General features: G+C 40.5%; 1 protein-coding gene across 3 annotated transcripts; it reads left to right on the top strand.

Annotated features, from left to right (window-relative positions):
* Positions 1-2,427: 2,427 nt before the first annotated feature.
* On the top strand, positions 2,428-23,593 carry LOC102290450 (putative methyltransferase NSUN7). Of its 3 annotated transcripts, none has more exons than XM_014338558.2 (13): positions 2,428-2,901; positions 3,971-4,351; positions 9,045-9,103; positions 11,496-11,623; positions 12,210-12,362; positions 13,018-13,201; positions 13,748-13,982; positions 14,447-14,590; positions 15,045-15,170; positions 16,300-16,435; positions 17,115-17,238; positions 22,452-22,716; positions 23,096-23,593. In XM_014338558.2, the coding sequence occupies exons 2-13, from the start codon at positions 4,000-4,002 to the stop codon at positions 23,533-23,535; spliced, it is 2,346 nt and encodes a 781-aa protein (XP_014194044.1). In that variant the 5' UTR covers positions 2,428-2,901; positions 3,971-3,999; the 3' UTR covers positions 23,536-23,593. The 3 variants fall into 3 exon arrangements, with proteins under 3 accessions (XP_014194044.1, XP_005937786.1, XP_014194045.1); XM_005937724.3 differs by having other exon boundaries at positions 2,429-2,901; positions 15,045-15,146; XM_014338559.2 differs by lacking the exon at positions 3,971-4,351 and having other exon boundaries at positions 2,430-2,901.
* The last annotated feature ends 139 nt before the right edge of the window (positions 23,594-23,732 follow it).

Raw genomic sequence — 23,732 nt, 5'->3', positions numbered from 1 at the left:
CACATAAATCCATCCATCCATCGATTTTCTTTTACTTATCCATTTCAGAGTTGAGGAGGGAGCTGAAGCCTGTCACAGAGCGAGAGGCAGGGTACACCCTGTACCGGTCATTAGTCTTATCACAGGGCTCAGTAATGACATATAATAAATGTTAATCATTAATCTTTGATGTAAATTCATCGTTTACATCAAAGGAATTACAAAAGACCAAATACCCCACAAATACAATTAGCAGTTTACATCCTGTATGGGCGACTTTTGGAAAAAAAAAAGGAGGATACTTTTATTTATTGTATTTGTGTGTAGCAGGGAGGATCTGTTCTGGGTAAATTACAGTAATGTCTCTTAAAATGTTTAATAATTGTGAGGTGTTGTAAACTTGGACGTGCTCTCAGTAGAGTCAGATTTAGTGTGTCATAGAAAAAAATGGATTCTGTCATTGCATTTAAATACAATGGTCCTCTTGGTTATTGTCAGAGCCATAAAAATGAATGGTGTAGACTCCTGTCTTCTTTGAAGTATGGACAGCTCCCTGGATGACAAATGAATGGGCAGGGAGGGATGCTGAGGCTGACGATCTCTGATGGATGTTCATGACCTCTGGCCACAGTGTTTGAACCGGAGTGCAGAGAAAGCGATCAGTTGAATGTAGACAATGCTGACATGTTACTTGTGACCCATCTGGTGCATTTTTGGGGCATTGTCAGCTGTTCATTTTTGTCAAAATACAGAATACTATACAAATCCTTCAAGACAGAATCTGTCTGGCACCCTTGTAGGTGGCCTATTTAAATTAAATGGAGAGATCCAAAACTTTAATGGTCACAGTAGATAAAAATGTCAAGCGCAGATTTACCATTCTAATGTAAAACAAATAAATAAATAAACCAATAAAATTTGAGTGTGTTTGTTACAAAAAACCTGCATTTATTTGGCATACGATAAACAGTACTGTGCCAAAGTCTTCATTATTTCTTTATATATTGCAAATATAAATCACTGCACAGGAACATGTATTCATAAATAGAATGCAGCATGTAAAAACTTGCTGCCATTCTAATGAGCTTGAAAATCCATAATTGGTATGAGCATCCTCATTCTCCAACACAGCCACAACTCTTTTTTTGGCAAGCTTTCTTATCATTTCTTTAAGTAGTCTTCAGGAGTAGTTTTCCAGCCTTGAAGGACAATCAAAGCTCTTCTTTGGATGTTGGCAGCCTTTTGTTCTGTTCTCTGTCAAGATGATCCCAATAATGCTGAAGTCTGCACTCTGGGGAGTCCAGTTCATGACTGATGGTGTTCCTCTGTGTGTGTTTTCTAACTACATATGCTTTTTCTGCACCTGTAGTGCATTTAGGAACACTATCATGCTGAAAACACTGAGTCATTGGCAATCAGATTCTTTCCAGATGGTATTGCAATCAAATTTTGGAAAATCTGACAGTACCTTTCTGCATTAATAATTCCATTAATGTTGACAAGCTCCCCAACACCAAACTCTGACAGAGCCTCTGAGTAGACACTGACTATTTGTACCTTCTTCAGACTTCTTCCCTACATATTCATGACGATTTGTACCAAAACTTTGCAAATTTGCATCATCAATCCATAAGACCTGTTGCTGCTGATTTTCAGTCTAGTTCTTGTGTAATTTCGAGACAGTAACTCACCATTAAGATCATTCACTGGTGAGTTTTCAGAGAATGAAGACCAGATGCGTCTCTCAGGTCCTGTTTCTTCTCTAGAATTTTTTTCCCCTAATTCTTAAGGCCATGACTTTCAGGTAATGCTCATCTGCTGTAGATATTTTTTTTATTTATTTATTTATTTTTATGTCTGCCAGATCTTATTTTGTCCTCTATTTGTCCAGTTATTTTAAATTCCTTAAGCACACTGCATACCATGCCACTAATAGCTCTTTGGGAATTACCTTGTGTATGTAAATACTATTTTATGTCTCTCAAAGGCTTTGTGTTGGCATTTTTTGTAGATTTAACTAAACAAATGGGAACAAATGATGTGTTTTTTGATGAGCTGCTGGTAACAAAGTACCAAAAGATTTACTCAGTTGTCTGTTATGTGTAGACACAACACTTGATTTGAGTGTCTTTTTGTGCTTGAATGAGTCTGTGTTAAGTAGCGTAACAAACAAGCAAAAAGAACAGGACTGGACTGAACATGAACAGAAACAAAAAAGCAGTTACATACAAAGAAAAACTTTGAAAAAAACTAAAAAAAAAGGTCCAGCTTATACAAAAGTATACAAAAAACATCATATGAGTTATTAAGTATTAAGACTTAAATGCAGGGCAGCACAGAGAGAAATTGAAGGTGGCAGAAAGTTCCCCCCACCTCCCCAGGGGGCAAAGGAACCAAGGCTTTTTATTTACGCCACTGCTTTTCTATTAACTTCCCTTGGATGAAACAACAGCTGCGTGCCATCTGCAAGCGATCTAATATTGTTAGCGGTTTTCTGACATAATGCCCTGTAAAATTTTAACAAGCCCATATGCTCTAGATAGATGGAGGGCATCCAGCGTTAAGGAGGCTCTTGATCCGTGAAGAACGGGGCATTAAAATTAGCATGCTGTTGCCCTGGTGACGGAAGCAAGCTAACCCGAAGCTGCACCGTAATGTTGACGTTTAGAAAGTTTATTTGTAAGTGGAGACTCTGCGGTGTAGCATTTTTATAAATTACCCATTCAAGGCTGCCGGGGGGCTAGCAGTAAAACCCGAGGAAACCCCTGTTAATGCTTGGTAAGGGGTCAGGGTTTGTGTGTGTGTGTAGCGGGGAGTTGGCAATTAAAACTTGCTGAGCAGCTAGCAGCAGCGCCACTACCGTTAAGCTACCTGCGCAGGAAAATACGGAGAATCTCGGATAACGGGAGGCCGTCTCACAAGGTAACGAATAACAACACGAATTTTCCAGCTCTGCTACTACAGAAAGTGAGGTCTGCTTTGTTAAATCACTGCTGTGGTAAATGGCGAAACATACATAGCAATTGCACACGTGTTTTGAAAATTGTAAGCAACGGTGAAACATAACAATTACTCCATATTATTTATTGGTTCATTTAGGGTCATTTTATTGATAATCTAATCTGTAATATTTTTATTTAAACTGGTTAAAACGTTTCTCTTTTTAAGGCTAACTGAAACTATTATAGGTATTTATATATTCTATACATTATTATTGTTACTTAATAAAATAAATTAATAAATGTGTTTGTATTGGCTTACAAACTTTGCATTTGGAATTTAATGTTGCCTTCTTACACTGCAAAATGTCGTGTTTAACTATTAAATTCAACTAAACGTAATGCCATCAGGGAAAAAAGTTTTAATTGATACACTTGTGAGACCATGTTAATAAATCTTTAGTTTAATCATGTCCTTTATTCTGGCTGTATGGCTTTTATTTACAGATATCCTGTTTCACTTAATTAACCATCATATGTACAAAATAAAATCGCTTTTTTTTTAGGTAAAGTCGAGTCCATTATGTTTATATTGCCCCAAATCAGAAAATCTCTGAGCTTCAAGTTAAAAATTTTCAGTGCATTGTTTAACTTTAATATTAAGAGAGTCCAGCTTTGCATAAAGAGTTTTCTATTTGTGTCTATTTTCTTATAATAACTAATATAACCATAGTCCAAGAGTGAGTATTTGAGTAGGGTATGTCTAATTGCCTGAGGGTAAAAGCTCCTCAGAAATCTTTCTGTATTGGCCGCTGGTACGCAGGAGTATCTTCCTGATGGGAGCATATGGCATGATGTTTTTTATAGTGAAGAATAACTAAAATCAGGGGTGAAAAAGTCATTATAGTTAGCTTTAGCTTCTAAATATAACACCTTAAAATGAATCTCTGGAAGCAACTGGAAACTTGAATAAATCAGAAACAAAAGCAACTAAAAATAAATGCTAATTTTAAAAAAAGAAACTATGATAACTCTGCACGGCATGCTTTCAGGTGTGCAAGAGAAAACCTGACCTTAGAAGATGGTGAAAAAAAAAAATGCCAAAGGGCGTCACAGGTGCCCTTTCACAGACAAGACACAAAAGTCTGTTTCTCACATCGCAAGCAGCAAAGACCTGATCCAGCTGGATGATGAAGCTGAAAGTGACACCTCTGCAGCTCCTCCACAGCCCCACATAACCATCCAAAGCTGGCAGGGCTTCCCAGACAGAGTTTACCTGCTGGCATCAGTAATCTATCAGAATGACCATCTGGAAAAGCCCGCTGCACAACGGTTAGTGAGTTATGGCAAAGAAAGAGGACTCCGGTTACCTGAAGTCAAAGATGAGGAGATGCATCGTGCAGCTTATGAGTTGGCCTTCAGCACACTAAAATGTAAGTTGGCAATTAACTGTTAGCTCAGGGTTATTTGTCGAACCTTTATTATTCCTTTTTTTGCCTTTCTCTGCCCGCCTGCCATATAAACATAAATCAACAACCTCATATGAGGAGCAGCTGATGTTTCTGTTCATAGTTTGTTTAGTTTGTTTTTGCCTTGAGATGATCTTTCACAACACTACAGAAGGGAAAATGTCTTAATAAACATTACTTTCTAGCATCTGATTGTTAGAATCTGACTGGTATTAGATCCTAACGTGGCAGTCTAATTGAGATCATGGGATGAGTCGTTTAAGGGCCTGAAACAATTAAAGTCTCATTTAACCATTAATAAAATAAGTCACTGTTTGCTGTGGGTGGATAACCAATCTCAAGTGCAGCACAAAGCATACAATTTTTTATGATTAAGAAACTGAGATTGTCCTTTGATATAGTATTAAAAGTCATAAAAGTCAATAACAAAATACCAAGACTGCATCTTCTCTGGGCCTGTGAAGCTGTGCTGACCCTCGACTTAAAAGTGTTAAAAAACAAACAAACAACAAACCGACAGATTAAAGCGATTCCTAATTTTTGATTTATACCTCTTGGTAATGGTCTGTGGTTTGGGTAAATGTGAAGCGACATCAGGAAACGTTTTCATCAGCTCTCATTTTGAATCATTTCTCTTTCTAGAAATTGCAAGCAAAATTGATTTGATTTCTGGCAAACAAACAGCTTTGGGCAAGTTAATTGACAGGTAGAATTGCATATAGATAGACTGATGAAGGGCGAGTAGAAGAGGGGGAAAAAAATGCTCGAGTGGTCATGTGGGAATTCTGCGTCATGCTACAAATCAATTTGTCCCTTAATCTGTTTGCTGGGACTAGGGTGAGGTCTGGGTGACCGAAGTCACAGGGTGTGTAATCACCATGGCAATAATGCAGAGGAGGCGAGCCAACAGCCAGGGCAGGAAGCCGGCTGGAATCGATTTAACGTGTTTTCAGTGGATGGCGAGGTCAGGTTGCTAGAACACCCCCATAGCCATGGATGATTTTTTTCATCTTCTCGCTGTGTGTCCACTGAATCTGGATGAATGTCAGACATACATGTTAAACAGTTAATGCAGATCACCTCAAAAATATCCATCATCACCAGCTCCAGCACTTCATTTGAGTAACTTATATTAGATTTGTAGCTCTAGGTCATCATAGCCTGCTTGCATTACCAGCTGAAACTAGGAAGATTGCTAAGGATAATAGAAGAGAAACTAGCAACTAGTAACTAGTAACAAAATTTAAAGAAAGGAAGGGTGGCTCAAGACTTCTTCACAATTTACTCCACATTTTACTTGTTTTTTTTAATCAAAACTGAACAAAGGTCAGATGTTAACCTAAAGAAGAAGCGCTTCACCAGCGAAAAGCACACAGAGCAAAATGTCAGTGAGTATGAACTGGTATTGATCTTTGTGATTATAACTCTTATCTGTTCTAAACAAAAGGTTCAGTGAGCTCCATGTCGGTGGCGGAAGACACAGACACTCCCTTTCGGGGTGTTGTGAGGAGTGTCGAGCAATGCTCAATGTTATGGGGTTGGTGTTGAGGTTGATCTTTACCCTGGTTTAGAATTGCCATTTCATAAACAAAAGACAAAGCTGTTGGGATTTTCTCCACATCTTCTCCTTCTCTTACACTTCATTCTCACTCTTTTCTTCTTCTGTGCCTTCTTTTGTCTCTTAAAAAAACAATTTTCCAGTGTAGCTCTGCTAGATCAGTGACCTAAAGGCAGGTTATGTTTTCAAGGTTTCATATCTTATTCAGTGGTCATGCAGTGTGCTGTCATTGCTTGAGGAATACGCTCGTGTTAAGCTGTGTAAAGTAATTTTTGTGGGAATGTGGTAGAAATTCATTTGACCTTGTCAGTAGCCATAAAAGTCCTCCCTCCTCCTTTTTTTTGCCTCTTTCTACTGGCTCCTCTGAGTATTTCTGTCTCATTGTCCACTGGCCAACTGGGCTGCCAGGCTGTCAAATGACTGAGGCTGCTCTTCTCTCTGTGCAATGAGAAAGGGCCACTCTGTGTGCTATGCTGGACTTGGAGTATAAGACAAAGAGAGAAAGATTTGTCTTTTATTTTTTTTTGTCCTTGACCACAATCAGGGCAGTTATCACCACTATGCCTCAGCAAATATTAAATTGTCAAGATGCATAATACGTAAGATAGATTGAGCATTTAGCCCAAAGGTGAATGTATAACTTACTGCAGGTACCTTCAATGGCTGTTCCAATGTTAGATTAATGTGCAATTGGGTGTACTGATGCAGAACACTGTGAGACAAAGACCTGCTGAAGAGGAAAAAGAGACGCCATTCAGGTCTGGCTCTTGTGCTGAGCATTTGTTTGACTACAGGCACCATCAGTCACTGCTCATTGTGTAACACCTGGATGGAAGCCACACGACACATAACCTCAGTTCTGCATCCTACAGTGCCTCCTGCTGATTGAGGATGCATCATAATTTATTTAATTTTTTTTTGTTAGACTCATTTCAAGCGACTGTTGCTTGTCAGACTTAAAAGAGTTTGCATCATCCCCCAGGTAAAAACCCAGCGTGGCGTCTGCTGTGCAAAGATGTCTCCTGTAAGTGATTTATAGCAGAATTCCCTCTGTGTTTTGCTCAAATTGCAGTGTGTGATTTATAGCATGTTAAAGACCATGACCTCTGCAGAATGAGGCGTCATGGCCTCTTTAGAGATCTGTTTTGCCGTGTACAGTGAGCGGTTATCTCTTAAGAGATTGTCTTTAAGGACTTCTGCAGTAATGGGGACAATTCTAAACCTTATTCACCTGCATCTGCAGTAAATTATACCACTGCTGATGTTGTAGAGTTCTGTTTCCTCAATTAAAGATAAGCTCTATCATGTGAAAACAGTTGTTTGTGTAGCTGCCTGTGTGTGTGTGTGTGTGTGTGTGTGTACCTGCATGCAGATGCTTACCTTGCCCTACACTGTATAGGGGTGCCCAGTGTGAATTTGTGATGTTGCGATAAGTTAACAGCAGTATGTGGTTTCCGTGGTGTCTCGGTGGATAGGGTCTGGTTTTAGATCCTATTTGCAGTCTTAGAGGTGTGTCTGTTAGGAATAGGAATCAACCAAAAGGCAAACCACCCTTGTGACAGACAAAATTTCAAAACTGTGGTTTCACACTTGAAGAAACACATGCATCTTATTGACAGCTTTCGCAGTTGTCTGTTTCTTCACTAGATGCGCATTCATATTAGAGAAATTATCCTTTTGCCCCATTCACTCACTGTGCAGAGAGCAAACGCTACCTGCAGAGAAACTTTGGAAGCAGCGGTTCTTTAATCCTAACATGATAGACGGGCAAGTGTTCCTGTCTCTCCATCTCATGCATATCGAAAAGGAGAGCCTGCTGTTCACAGATGGGAATGGTAAGGATAAGCCTGTTTGTTTTTATGTATATTTTAAGAGAAAGAATCCTGTTGGTTAGTGGGGCAGTTGCTGCTTTTATGATACGATAGCGTGGGTATGGGGGTGGAAAACCACTATAAACCGAGGAAAGATATCTGATAGCGAGCTCTCACCTTTTAGCAGTTTAAAGTCAGCCCTTTCAGACTTCTGTCACCTTTTTCATAAAGAAGGTCAAGAAGAGTTTCTCTAGACTAAAATGACAGAATTAAGTTATTGATTGCACCATAGCGGTGTGCAAATAATTTTTATAGGACAGCAAAGTATAGATGAGCGGGTACCTCTGTAATACTCTGTATACAACAAATTACAGCATCCCCATAATCAGGATGGATTTTTTTTAAAATCCTTTCTTATTCCTGTTAAAAATTAAATATAATCAGAGATCGTGCAGTCAAAATGAGATGCCTCATTAAGGAATAATTACTATAAAAGCAAAAGTGAGCAAACGTAGTGTTATGAAAAAAAAAAAATATCCAAGGTCATAAATGTTCCCACACTACCTTGTGTTATCCTTGGTAAAAACGTTCTAGGAGAATTAGACTAGAAATATCATAATGACGTGCATATGGTTAGATATACTTGGGATCATAAATTACTTGGTTACTTGAGGGTTAATTAATGGTGTGAATAAAATGGAAAATTGAATCATACTGGCACATACTAGCCTGGTATGAAAAACACGCTCGCGCTCTATGTTTGGCTTCACTGATTATGTCTCGATCTGACCTTTTCATTATTTTATATGTCATTGGTGTCATTATTCCTCCAATTAAATGGGCTCTCATAGCAAAGACACACTAAGTGAAAGAAAAGAACCAAATGAAGAATCAGATTAGGTCTAATTAAACACCAAATAAGCATTTAATCACGGGAAATTAAACCCCCGATCTAATTGAATTATCTTTTGAAATTAAATTGCCATCATTCGGGGTGCCTCTAGGAGCCTCTTTTGTTCTTTGTCTTCATCTCCATTAGCTCTTTTTTTTTTGTGTGTGTTTTCATGTTTTTATCATTAGATGTGGATTCATTAATGGATAGGAGTAATTTATTGTGCCTCCGTCTCCTCCTCCAAATGGAGGAGTCGGGATTGGTTTCGAGGGATAATTAGACATTGATATAAAAGATGCATTAATATGCATCATCGTTACTCACTCACAATTAGTTATTGAAATCTCTGTTATTGCATTTCTATCCTTTTAACCTTGTTTTATTATTCCTGTGCAGATCAAGAACTGCTGGAGGACATGATGATTGACAGCTGCTGTTATCTTACTCAACCAATGGTAAATCATTTCATATAATTTTATATGTCCGTAATTTCTCAGTTTACCTTGTTATCCCTCTGTGTATAGTTTTGTTTACCTTAGTGCTTCCACAAACACTCTCCAGTGTTCATGTCTTGCTGTTTACACTCCACATATTGTTTGTCCTATTCTCTCTGATGTTATAATCAGTAACAGTAATATTGATTTATTGCACTGACATGCTCCTCTCACCAACTCACAAAGCGTCTCGTTTTGTTCATATTCCCTCCTCTAATCAATGACAATGTCTCCCTTTGGAGTAAAAAACATCTAAACGTTACTATGTGGCAGAACATATCTGGCTGTGTATTATCCTTTATTACACCCCATTAATTAGCGATGAAATCAAAACAACCCAGGGGCAGTGAGTTTGTATGTACCATCTGAGTGTATTCTGCACAGTGTGTATGCTGTATCTGTCCTCTAACCAATTTTTATTTTGTTATGATGCTGTGTACTCGTAAAAGAAAGCTTTGTAGCACAGCCGTGAACCTACAGCCTTCTTAAATGAAGAGGTATCCTCTGGAGGAGGCTGGCATGTACTTTTGCCCTACTTTTAACACACCACATAAAAGATTCTGAGCAAAGAGGAGGGCTGCTTAAGCTGTTTTCTCCGACGTTCTGGATGGTGATAAAACATGGGCAGAATACAGAGCGACTGCATGGCTGGTGAAGCAGGTGAAAGAGACGCGAAATGAAAGCGAGCGGCGGTGAATGTGCAAACAGAAAACAGAGCTGTCATAGAGTTTACAGATCGAAGATAGCCAGTGTCTATTTCAGCGAGGGCCTAAGCATACCCGGGCACATTAATACACATGAATATATGTGTTTGCAGTGTAATCCCCACAGGCACACAGATGTACACTTGCATCGTAGCCTTGTGAAATATGGCCCTGGGTGAAAGGAATGGCTCTCCCTACGGGATAGTGGCAGGTCGTTACTCTGCATTTCTCTAGCTAGACAATAAAGCCCAGACACAATGAGACAGTCTTTAGAGCTCACTCTCACCTTCTTTTACACTCCTGGCATCTATAAAGTTCAACCTTGGTAGAGAAATAGAGACGGGAGAAAGAGGTGAATGAGAGCGAATAGACTGCATGTAAAAAAGGGGGTACATGAGGGTATTGGATAGGGAAGGAAAAAAAAAAAGTAGAACGGAAAAATGAGGGTATACATAGGCTTTGAGCCTAAAGCACATTTGATCACAATGGAGGAGGAAAATGAAGCCTAAATCCCACAGAGGATGGAAGTAACCTGAATAAATTCTAGTCAGGAAGACAGAGAAGGTAGAAAGCATTTGACATGACAGAGTTCCAATCCACGTGTAAAATGAAGCATATGAAACTTTAATCACAGATAATGTAGTACATGCATTCGGGATATTTCATCTATAGTTTGTTCAGTTGTGTTATATCAGTAATACACTACTGAATTGAAATTAGCCCTGAAATTAAACAGAGTGAGATGAAGACAGTCTCAAGAGACTGGGATAAGAGTTGCTAAGCAGAGCTGACATGTTTACTGTTTCCCACCATGGGACACTGTTTCCAGGCAAGCTTAGTGACTGGGAATTTTCCCACACCCAAGTGTTTAACCTTGGTGAAGGACAAGTGGAATTTGAGGTAATGAGGGAAGTCGATTGAGCTCAAAAGCAAAGTGCCACAACCTGTCTCAGAAATCGACCTTTCAAAAAAAGAAAAGAAAAAAAAAGAAATTAAAGGCCTCTGTACCGAATAATAAGGACAACCTAATTCCTCCCCTAAAACAGAAACCTTTGTAGCGTTCTAACTTCTGCCCATTAGCCCAGTTGTGAGGATGTGGCAAGCTGTTTCTGCAATGGAGCACCATCTGCCACTAATGCGGCTGGTGCCCTCCCACCCTCAGGGGGAGAAAGGTGGGGTTAGAGAGAGGAAAGGACAGGGATATGGAAAGAAGTGGAGAGAGGAAGATAGTGAGTTTAAGGGAGAGCGATAATTGTAGGGGAGTGGTGGAAACATAACTCAGACTTCCTCCGAGTTTTAATTAAGTACCAAACTTTGGGTCATGGCAGGACATCCTTGAGCTACTGTGCGTGTGTGTGTCAATTGTGTAAATGAGAAACAGTTCAGTCACTGAATCAATACAGATAAATAGTATCAGTCCACAGTTCTCCTCATTATGTAGCTGAAATAGGGCCATTTAAAAACCACTGAACTACACCGATGCAGGTGTAAATTCTGGACATGCAGCATATGCTGACTTTTGAGCCGTTACCACTAAATAAAAACAAGGTTGTTCCTCAAGTTATTAAAATGAGAAATATTTCTATTATGCCTCTGCTCTTGTTCTTGCTTTTAAATGAAACGTGGTGCCTTTTGCTCTTACACTCTAGCCAGACGAACAGATGAGCCTTGTTGCCGTCATGCTCTATGACTTCCAGAACAGGAAGTTCCTCCCTCGGGAATGCAAGGTGGACGAGATCGTACAGGAAGTTAGACATGTGGAGGACTACCTCCTCAGGTGAGGAAAAAAACAAACCAAAAAACAAAAGCACAAAAAAGCTGAAATCACTGCGGGTGAAATTATTAAAAGACAAACACAATAAAACATGAGGAATTTTAGATAAAGTATTTAAAATCTACACAGCCTGGCTGGTATTGTCTTCATGTACATTTGCCTGTGTGTGGGTTTGTCATCACGTGTTTCTGTATTTGTTCTGTTTTTTTGTTTTGTTTTTTTTTAAATCTGTTTCATTGTCTTCAGAGAGATTTTGTAAAAGCAAACCCCAAACAAACCATGATAGCTCTGCAGCTGTGCAAAACACAGTGACAAAACTTTACAGAGATAAAAGAAAAGGTCAATTTGGCAGATGGAAGTAGTCCAACCCATGAGTACTGAGCAAGGGGAGTCAGAAGAAAGGAAGCCAAGAGCTCACTGGTTACCATTCACACATTCTTTTTTTAATCTGTAATGTATTTGTAACTTTCCATGTAAGGTATCTGGTGGATAAACATAAAAAATGTTCAAAGTTCAAAGAGAAATCTGGCCTGTGTGCTGTCATCACAAGGATGCCCCTAGTGTTTGTTTTTGTTTGTCTTGTGTGCAGGTTTAAAACCAAACTGGCTGCCTCTCTGGCCCGCTGCAGGATCAAACATGATCTCTTGTCCATTGAGTGTATCCTGCCAGAGAGTGTGAAGAAGAAGCAGCAGAGGTCGAGCAACCTTCCTCTTTACGCATGGGTCAACACGCTGAAGAGCAGGTCAGCTGAGCATGCTGAGAGTACACGCTCACCTTCCCAGAAGCAGATAGCACACACTTATACATTTACACCTGTACATAAACACAGACGTGCACTGTAAGCATACCCAGGATGTGTCCACACGCACCTGCATTTACACAGACCTTTAACTTTGGGCGCTATCCAGTGTTTTATGGGCCAGGTACCCGGCTGACATCCAATTAAATGCTCGCCCTACACGCTGTGTGTGTGCGCGCGCTAATGTGTGTTCTTGCCTGGGCCTGACAGCCTGATTCAGTTAGGTGTAAATCCTGCTGCTGTAGACAGATTCAATCAGCAGCAACCCTCAGTGAGCTCTGGGACTGTAAAGGTCACCTGTTGGGACTAATGGTGTGTATGTACATGTGCACGTGTTTGTATGTGTATGTATGAATGTGTGTGTCTTAATGGCTTTTATAGACCATATTACTAATAAAGACTCTTAAAAGGCCAAATAGCAACTCTGACACTCTAACATTATTATTATCGAATAATGAGAGATAATAATAAGGAGAGGAGAGAGCCTTCCTCTTTCTGCTACCTCTGACCTTCGTCTTTTATCCCTTCTCTTGGGCTTCCGCTAATCTGCTCTCTCCTCTCTCTTCGCCTTATCGCTCCTCTCCTCTTTTACTTCCAGTCTTGATGAGATCCAGAGTGTCCTGAAGAGCGCAGGTTTCTCTCAGGTCAAATCGATTGGGCAGTTGGAGGGCCAGACCTTCTGCCAGGATCCCCACTGTGGGGATATACTGGTCTTCCCTGCACAGCTGAAAGCTCAGCTGTACTCCACCAAGCTGCTCAGCGATCACAAACTCATCATCCAGGTACTAGGTGCACTGAGAGACGAGGTTTCTGACAATATCAGCCTCCTCTCTGAATACTCTAATATAGCTGTGGAATCTCTTTAGCTCCATCAGTCTTCTGTGATATTTATGATTTCACTTTGATAATGGACTTTCTCAAATTGATTGTAAGACTGAAATCGCTTATGCCAAGAAAGATTAGTTTACCCAGATACAAATATTTCACATCACTTCCACTCATATGGCTGTGCTTCACTTTGAGCCATAAAGAATTATCCTGTTTGGGAGGATTGGACAGTTTAATCATTTAATTTCTGCTTCATAAAAGTCAAGCTGCCACATAAACTGTGAACAGTACGCAGCACCACAACACAAGTAAATCAGATTTTTGTGGCCAGATTCAATCAAATATTCACTGCCTCTCCCTAATTAATCATCTCTCCTTTATATTTGTTCACTGACTCTCCATCAGTCTTTCCATTTTCTGTTTTTCTGCTTTTTCTCCTCCTTGGTTTGCCTCATAGCATTGCTGCAACAAACTAATACTTCCACTCCCTGTGCCTGTAGGATAAGTCATGCAGCTTGGGCCCAAATGCTGTGTGCTCCCTGCTACACGAGGAAGGAGATGTTCTCATGGTGGGCTCCTTCTCCGGCCTCACTGTCTCCCACACTGCTGCCCTAATTGCAGAAAAGTATAAAGCCAACAGCATCAATTGGCCCAGCGTCTACGTTTGTGTCAACAACTGCACAGATGCTCAAAGGGAGGAGCTGGAGCTCACTGTCTCTGCAATGGGCTGCAACAGTAAGAGAAAACAGATGTATGTCCTTGAGTGGGCTGTCAGTATCGGTTTGTGTTTGTGTTGGAGACAAAAGAGGCGACAGAAGAAGATGGAACAAAAGAAAGCACCTGGCTGTTAACTGTCTTTGTCTTTAAATGAAGTGAAAACTTGATATAGACCAACAAAGACTGGGCGAGTTCTAGTGAGAAAAATGGATGTTGCTGTCAACAAAAATCCTAGGGACTCATATAAACTCAGTGTGCTTTAAACCAGGTTATTTTGCTGATAGTGGCTGCCACCTCAGCTAGTCATTAGAGAAATAAAAAAGGGGAAGGAACAAAGTTGACATTTTTATGATTGCAGACGACGCCTTCAGGCACAGAATTTTTCTATAAAGAAATATAGTGGGACATCATGGATTTAAGCACGGAGAACATGTGCATGCCTGGTGCTGATTATCATTATACTGTCTGTGTCTGGCGCTCAGATGTGAGACTGATACTGGAGGAATTCCAATCTTTGCACACCGGTGACAAGCGACTTCAAAGAGTGCGCGTTATCCTGTTGACCCCCAAGTGTTCTGTGTCTGCAGTTAGCAACCCAGTTGATTTCATACTACAAGAAAATGGAGGTAACGATTTAAGCACTGAGCCATACACTGTGGGCTTATTTACTATACTGATATAGACCTGGGAACATACAGTTGGTTAATGTGCACAAATCAAGATGTTGTGCACACTGGATATACTGTAGGATGTGATATATCAAGCTTACATTGTTTAAATGCAAATTATTGCTATTGCTTATCCTGTGCAGTTGTTGCAGTTGCATTCATAAAAAGTAAAAAACAAAAGCATGTCCTTAATGTTTTTATGCAACAGCTTCTAGTGAAAAAGCTCTAAACTAGCCTTAATATTAAAAATTGAACATTTTCACCCTGAACAAATATCTGATGGAAGTCTTTCTTTGTGGCATAACAACTAGCGGATAACATACTTACTTAAAGATGCTTTTATACCCACTCGAAGGCAACAGTTAATAAAGTAAAGATTATTCTCTTCTGAAGCTCCTCTTTGTTTTTTCAGATACAGACCTGCTGCAGGACCTGTCCCAAGGCTCCATAGCCCAAAGCAAACTGGAATCCCTGGTAGCACAGCAGAGGAAGGATATTGATCATGCCTTGATGTGTGAGCGTACAACCACCCGCTCTCGTACGCGCACCACATAATCTGAGTTTCGAGCATGCAGCCTCTCTGACACGATGTTGCTTACACTTCCTAATTATCTAATCTCCTATGCCATTAGGCTGAAGTCTGTGGTGTTCCTTGGAGATTCTCTGAGTTTTAATTAAGGACCCTAATGTTACACTGTGCTGGTCATTCGCTGTCTTCTGCAGCAGTCTTTGCATATTTCAAAGTGTTTCGGTGTCCCGCTTTGTGTTGTATAAATTGTCTAGAGGTGATCGTGATAGAAGTATTCTGTTTTATGCCGATGCTACTCTTTTAATCTGCTGTCAGTGTGTTTTTGCTCAGTTGTATTCTACTGTATATATTTATACGCTGCATTTTCCTCTGTTCAGCAGTCTGTATCAGCGAGTTATGCTCATTAGCTTCAATCCATCTTGTTTTGTTCAGGGGATCCTTCTGTCTCTGCTCTGGGATGTGTTCATTGAGCAGGTGGAGTCTGTAGGTTGGGGGAAATGTAAACTAGCTTCTCTAATTAAGGAGCTATTGATCAGCCCTTGTCTGTGGTTTTGCCAGTGTAGATGCTTTCTAATAGGACTAGTAATTAATGGCGGGTATGTATCGAGTGCCGTGGTTCAGTTGTGTTGATGGTCTCATTTCAGCGTCTCTCACACTCACACACACAGACACACACACCTCCAAAGCCTTTCGTGTCTGTTGTGAAGCATCTAATTGCAGGACACCTGAATGACATTTTGGCCTGGTTCTAATCTTTTTGTCTCCTTTTCACCTCTCTCCAAGTTATATTTCACATTTGATTGGAGCCGATTTGCCACATCTGAGCAGGTTTGCTTCTTTATCAGCCGAGTGTTAATTATTTCTGTCTGGTAATAATTAGCGAGCAAGAAAGAAATCAAAGCTCAAATAAAGGGAGTCAGACTGCCAGCAGCCAAACAAATCTTCAAGCCAGTCGCAGTTAAATAAAATGAGCAATGTACATGCATAAGCAGCGCGAAGAAATTAATATTCAAGAGCATATTTCTTCAAAGCGAGCAGTTGATGAGGAGGACGGCTCAGCTTGAATAATCAAATTTAATTGTTGTAAATAGGGATGAAGGGATGCTTTTTAACTAAATGTGTGTGTTTTTGTGTATAGTCCCCAAAGTTTTGGCAATTGTCTACGCCACATGCTCGTCATACCCAGAGGAAAATGCGGACGTGGTTAGAAAAGCGTTGCAGCAAGCCCAGGCCCGTGCAGACCAGGAGGGGGAACCAAAACAAGCAAAGTTCAGGTCAGCCTCACTCTCTGCACCCCGGTGTGCTTTCTGCTTCTGTCTCCATCATTGCCTTTCTTTGTCTGTTTGCATTGCTGTCTGTCTGTCTGTCTGTCAGCTTTGCAAGTTGTTTGTCTGCTTACCTTTAGACAGGCTTCTGTCAAAGCCTCAGCACACCTCAGACAGGAACAGAAGGAAATTCGGTGAAAATATAATCAAAGGTGCCATTTCATGTCTTTAAATGTTGTGTAAAGGCCAGGGAAGAAACGATTTTCAGTCAGCTCGCCTTCCTGCTTTTTTTTTTTTCTAGGATTCTTTTCTTTGTTTGTGGGGTTAAGAGCTAGAGTCTGGTTGAAGTTTTTCAGTCCTGTTGACTTGAATGCATCAAGGCTGAATCCTCTCTGCAGCAAGCTGGCCTGGTGTGCTGGCAGTGCCTTAGGCTAGCGTAAATAAAACAAAGGTAGTATTTCTGGTAGGGATCATACTGGTTTTACCCAGACATCTACTCCTGTGTGCAATGTTTGTGGATTTCAAATAACAAAGTAATAAAAAATTATAATTATAAAATGTTTATGTCAGTAATCAGAAAAAAATATCTTCAGCTGTTATTCCAATGTGTTTTCTTAATGTCACTGGTTATGTTTTTTAAACTGTATTTTCCTGTTTTGCTGCGTATGTGTGTGTGTGTTTCATTCAGGCCAAGCCCTTCCCCTTTCATGTCCTCTGAGTATCCAAAGGCCATGGATGAAACAGACAGTTTCTTCATGCTGGAGCCAACAGAGCACACCAATGGCTCCTTTCTGGCTGTTCTTACCAGAGTGGTAAGCATCACTTTAGCAGATGAGCAAAGGAATTCTCTAATAAGCCACAATATACGCACCCTTGTTAGTAACTACTTTATTTATCTTGAGAATATACTGATGTACAACAGGACCTCCGTTTTAATAATGTGTTAAGGAGAGTTGTGACCACACAAAATTAACCATTTAAAGCCGGTTGGAGTAGACACGCTCCATTTTGCGTAACTATTTTAAAATCCCGATAGCACTGCAACCACGTAAGCTAGCGCAATAATTTTTTTTGCATATGAAACCGGAGGAGTTGTACTTACATCTTATGCCATCAGCTTGTCCTAGGTCACAGTTTCCTTCCACATATAGCTTTGCAAAAACTGCATAAAAAGCACTTGCAGCAACAAAAACATAATATTCCAGAAACACGCTTTGCCGATCCGATCAGCTGTTTGTAACACTTCCTACGTCCATCAGCGCGAACTATCGCATGTCCGCCATGACCTGCCCGAAACCGGAAGTGACGTCATTTTGCGGAAATGTAGTTTTTTACCATCAGGGCCTTATGAGCCTATACTGGTGTTTTTAAAAGTTATGTTTGACTTTATGACTTTCTGTGTCGTTTCTGGGATGCTTAGGACTCATATTGCACTGCTGGAAATAGTTTATTTTGATGCATATGCTGCTTTTTTGCAAATTTGCATTATAATATTTATTTTCGTTTTTCCTGCAGTATATAAAAATTGGTGTATTTCAAAAATAAAACTATGAAGACACTCAAAATAAATTTCCTGTGGTGGGAAACTATTTTGTGCAACTTTTTTGTATTTACAGTTTTGAGGGATAAGCCTCTTAAATTTCTCTAACTAGAAATATATGTTAAAAAAACAAAAACGATTTTCAATTTTTTTGTAGTTTATTGCACTTTTTTGCAATTTATGTAATTACTATGCACTTAATGCAGACATATTATTAAAATTTGGGCTATAATGGTTGTATTGATGTATATCAACTTGAAATGCTCCCAAAAATGGCACTACAGCATGTAAAAATATAATATAAGCTCTGGCGGACTTGGTTCTATGGTAGGTCTTAAAGGGTTAATGTACATGTACACAGAAAACACTTCTCATAACAGAGCAGCGCAGCTCCTATTGCTCCTTCATGAAGCCAGTATGAAATCTTACAAAGCTGCTGTTTCCTTGTTGATGTCTGAGTGCTGCAACCACACTGTAAAAAGCCGCATCTGTCTTCGCATGCAGAGTCAACACTTTGTAATGTTAGCTACATTTTGCTTCTTACATGGGATCAGTGATAACTAAGCTCTGTGAAAGTGAAATTCCTCCAGGCCCCTGCTGCTGCTACTTTTAGGCAGTGCAGCCAAAGAGATAAGTACAGGCAAATTTAGCTCATTTACAGTACTGTGTAAATTCTCGAGTGACCCGTCGTGTCTTTATATTTTGTTTCCAAGGAGTCAAACTTTTTTGAGGAGTAAATCTGTCAGCTTAATGGTTTTTGGTTCAAATCAATGACCATAGAAGGTCAGGAGGCTCTGTCACGATTTGGGGCTTCATTTCACCCGGTGGTGTTGGGGATCTTGTCAAAATTGATGTAAGTATTAAGACAGTAAAGTAAAGTCAGATTTTGATCCACTATGCAATACCATATTGAAAGAATCTGATTGGCAACAGCTTCATTTCTCAGCAAACACACACATTTTAACAGGGAAGGGAAGAAAGGTCACCAACATCCAAAGAAACGCTTTGGATGTCTTTCAAGAAGCCTGAGAACTATACCTTAAGACTACTTAAAGAAAGCTGCCTAAAAGAGCTCAGACTGAAAGAATGAAGGTGGTAAATTGACTGGTTCTTATGTAGTGCTTTTCTGCTCTAACTGAGCACTCAAAGCACATTATTCCAACATTCCACAATCACCCATTCACGCAAGCACTTTTTTTTTTCTATGCTGAAGCAACTTGGTGTTAGTGTAGTGTCTTGCCCGAGGATATTTGGCACGTTGACTGGAGCAGGCAGGGATTGAACCGCCAACCATTCGATTAGTAGTACTGCTCTGCCTCCTGTGCTACAGCTACCCCAATTATTGGCTCTGAAGCGTGTTAAAAAAAATGTCCATTTTTGCCTTATATATTCTATTTTCTTTGTACATGTTTCAATTACTTACTGCAGCCTTTTCTAATTTGACTAGCAAACCATAAAGAAACAAGGAATGGCTCAAGACTTTTGCACAGCACCGTTAAAATGATAAACTGTTTAAAAATAAAAGATAAACGGATGAATCAATAATGATTAAAGGAGATGCATGGTGTGGTGAATGTCACTCTGCCATTTATGACTGTCTCAGTATCGTGTAATGGACTTTAAATGTCTAAGTATTAACACATACTTGGCTGTATTCCCAATACGCCACTAAAACACACAGATGAATGTTTTCTCATTTAGGGTTGATATAAGAAACAGTAGAGAAATGGGAACAGTAAAAAGAGGAAATGATAGTTTCCTACAATCTCTACATATATTTCTCATTTTCCTAGCAAACTATAGAGACGTAAAGGGTGTCTGAATACTTTTGCACAATACTGTAGCATCCGTCACTGGCAAGCTGTCTGGTTTCAAGTGACAGATAAGTTCCATCATTAGTCCTGGACCTGACTGTGTGCCTCGCCGGTATGATACCAGGGTGTCATGCTGCTGACTTTTGTAAGACCGGCTGACAGTTTATTCAGCCTTCAAAATGAAAATGCTGTGTACCGACAGAGGTTGTGTGTGTGTATGGTTTTCACAAGCACAGACAGAATAGATTGGGTGATCCTTTATTTATGTCTGCAGAGAAAATATCTTGTTCTTCTTCCCCTGAGTCAGTCGGCTCTCTCATAGATAAACACAGACAACGGTGAAATAAGTTTAATTGGCGAAGCTTATTAGTGTGGGGAATTGTGATGAAGTAGATACACTGAGCTGGCTGCAGTCTGTCAAAAACAAGCAACTACCGGGAAACTGAAGCATGAACCATTTGAGTTGTTATGATATTTGGAGAGAAGGCAGGCAGTGCATAGGGACAAAGCAGCAGAAGCTGAGATTGGGTGAACATGAGGATCACAGTGTGTGACGGGCACTTGGTGAGACCCTTGAGGAAAGGGAAAAAGAACGGGTGGAAGGAGGTCACGGTGCTAGAGGAAATGAGAATGTCGAGTCAGAGATGCAGGCGTCTTTTCCTGGTTTACTTGGCATCTAGACCGAAGGTGTGACACGTAGGTGAAGAAAGAGAACATTGCCTGAACACAAACGCATAAGTCTGAACATGAGAGGCCAAAGTCAGTTTGAGAGCAAGTTGTTAAGAGTCAAATCTTGAGAGGAGAAAAAAGAAAGGGCAGAGAGGGGGATTTAGTTTTGTTGCTGTAATGTGTTTGAGAGCAAGTTGTTAAGAGTCAAATCTTGAGAGGAGAAAAAAGAAAGGGCAGAGAGGGGGATTTAGTTTTGTTGCTGTAATGTGTTTGAGAGCAAGTTTTGATAATTTTGGGACTTTTCTGTGAACACTGGTAATTGGGATGCACTCTGTCTCTCTCAAATTCTTTTGTGGTTTCTAGTCACGGGCTTTGATTGCTTAATAAAGACTCTCCCTCAAACGCATCTGCTCTCCAATCCACTTTCATTTTCTTCTCTTTGCCTGTTCTCCCTGTCTTCCTCGCCCTCATTTATTTGTGTAGGTGTCTCTTTAGAGAGACTCTGTCCCAACTGGCTGCAGGTGCGCTGTGTTGCACTGGATCTTCAGGGTTGTTTTGGTAAAGGTGCATCAGCAATTCTCATCAAGTGTTTGTGACCGTTCTTCCCCACATCCTCATAATTCACAATATAGACCACCCCTCCCCATTACCGCCACAACATTATGAAATCTGCTTTCATGCTTTTGATGCCAGCGTGAGGTTATTAAGCCATCTTACCCCCACCGGGTGTGACGGAGCTCTCCCGCACCGTTTCCCTCTGACCATCCATCATGTTTTATACCTCCACAGATAGGAATGAAAAGATAATCAAAGTGCTGTAATGGTGCCTCAAACATGATTTTTTTCTTCTCGCCATACCTGCAATAAACTCAGCTAATCAAAAGTTATTGTGGCACACTGAAAAGCGTCATAAAAATAGCAATTATATAAGTGTTTGAATGCTGTCTGGCATATATTGCCTGTTGTAGTGGTGCCCACTGAAGTTCTTTATGAGCGGGAACAGCTGGGGACAATAAAGATATTCAAGTGATGCGTTTCTGGCCTAATTTCCCGAGAAAGCGACCCACGTCACAGGTGGACCTTTATCTAAAAAAACAAACTGCTGCTGCTGACGGATTAATTTGGACAGTATTAATGGGAGATCCAATGCCCTCCAACATTGTCTTTATTTTCTTTTTTGTTCATAAATTTGGAAGCTGTTGACGAGATTCATTTCGGACGTAAATGTTAACAAAAGAGTGAGTTCAAATCCAGGAACTGCTGTGGCAGCTGAGTTTGGCAGAGAGTAGACGGAAGCGAGAGATTTACAGAGTATGGCATAGTTGGTTAGTGGAGATGGAGTAAGTGAGATTTACAGAGGTGAAGGGGAAGAAAAGGAGGCGAGGGAGAGAATCTGTTGAATAATTCAGCGCCCCCTCCGTCTGTATGAGTTAACGTCAGTGAAGTTCAGGGCGTCCACCAAAGACTGCATTACTGAGGTGCTTCTAGAACCATGTTTACCTGCCTAGAGTGCATCGAAGCACGCGGTGTCACACAGGTGCAAGATTCCCACCTTGACACAGTGTGCATGCACACATACAGAGAAATGATGTAGACTTATGGACAGCTTGTACAAACGCCTAAATGCATTTGCATTAAAGCACAGGCAAACACTCAAAAACTAAATACACAAAGACTCACGCAGGCTGCATGTCCCTGTAGTGTGCACTGTGCTTGTGAATAATTCAGGCATTGAGGAGAGCAGTGGGCTGCTGCTGAGACAGCAGGTGACCCTGCAGCCAGCAGCAAGGACATGGTGGCTTCCTTTCCTGTCCTCTCTCCTTTTTCTCTCCTCTCATCTCCAAAAATTTGTTTTTTGAATAAACATTAAATACAGTTAAAATGTACCATTCAGTGCACTTCCCCTTCCATGCTAATCACTTAAAAGAACAATGTCCATTAACAAATTTTCATGAAACGCTGCATTTTTCATGTCCCTATTCTTTTTTTCAATTCTCAAAAGCCTGAGCCAGCAGTCAAAGAGGCACCAAACGAGGTGATCGCCAGGGCAAATGCAAAAGGCATACTGGACAAACTGGGCTCCAACCACCTTACTAGAAAAGAACAACACGAAAACAGCAGCAAGATGAAAAAAGCAGCCAGTGTTCGCACTACCCAGTCCCAGCTCTCTGTCAGCATTCAGCCCAAGCATCATCAGACCAAGAGGAGTGACAGCGCTGTGCTCTGTGGACATCAGGATTTTACTAACATGAAGCAGTCTTCACAAGGTGGGTGTGCACCCAACAGTCAAATAACTCAAGTCAGCTGAATGTGCAGTGGAGAGGAAAGACAGATACCACTCTCATGTGTCCATTAAAACTAAGCTAATGACATCTAAGTTAGAATAAAATGTGGAAATGAGAGCAGAGCTTGCCTACATCTCTAAAAAAGAAAAGAAATAGGCTGTGGATAATTAAGTGTCACTGATTGGTTGCATCATCTATATTTAGTAATTTTTTTTTCAAGCTGGGATTTATAGATGTTGTGTACCAGTAGTAATGTTTAGTTTGGTTGGAAGGAGTTCAGCCTTTTCTCCTTAGCCTCCTACACTTTATTTCAAAATGATAAATTCCTTTTTTGTCCCATCTTATTGTTTTTATCCTTTAGAAAAACCCAAATCACTGCGCTTGCAAGCCACAAAGGGCACCACATCAAGCTCGTTCTCTTACTCCAGACCAGAATGCAACAGCTCCTCCTGTTCCTCCTCCAAACTAGAAAAAAGCTTACACACTGCTCCTGTCACCACCACTCTGCGTTATTCTTCTTCTTCTGCTGCTCCTGCGGTCCCAGCGGCCCGCTCACGTGGACCTCAAAAGGAGGTGCTGAAACCTGTGCTCTTCGTCCTGCCTCCCGTTCACTTCCCCAACTTTTTTCCACCCCAGCACAGCCGATCCAGATTCAGCCCCAGCCTCAGCTGCAAGTGGAAGAGACAGACTCAGATCGTTTCCTCCTGCTCCGGCGGCAGTCTCTCCAAAGATGCTCAGGAAATTCCCGTCCTCACACGTTTTGACCTCACAAACACAAAGAAGAGCATAAAGAAGAGCTAGCCTTTGTATCAAACGTCTAATGAAATAAAGCTAGCAGTGCCTAAAACCTGCACGAGAAGTTCTGCGTTGTTAATGAACTGCTTCATGACACACAGCATGTGAATGTTGTCTAACTCTAAACATTATTACTTATCGTAATTTAAGTGTCATTGTGTGCCATAAAGAACAACCTAGTCAAGTCCAGTCAGACTGTATAT

Source organism: Haplochromis burtoni, unplaced genomic scaffold (assembly GCF_018398535.1).
Source record: "Haplochromis burtoni strain Fernald_Lab_line unplaced genomic scaffold, NCSU_Asbu1 Contig_236, whole genome shotgun sequence".
Lineage (NCBI taxonomy): Eukaryota > Metazoa > Chordata > Actinopteri > Cichliformes > Cichlidae > Haplochromis > Haplochromis burtoni.
This window is presented reverse-complemented; position numbering and strand designations above follow the sequence as displayed.

Bases quoted from the DNA above. Each gene is read 5' to 3' on its own strand.
- LOC102290450 (XM_014338558.2), top strand. From the start codon at position 4,000: ATGGTGAAAAAAAAAAATGCCAAAGGGCGTCACAGGTGCCCTTTCACA. The intron at 16,436-17,114 runs GTCAGCCTCACT...TGTTTCATTCAG, and splicing joins CCAAAACAAGCAAAGTTCAG to GCCAAGCCCTTCCCCTTTCA. The intron at 17,239-22,451 runs GTAAGCATCACT...AATTCTCAAAAG, and splicing joins TGGCTGTTCTTACCAGAGTG to CCTGAGCCAGCAGTCAAAGA.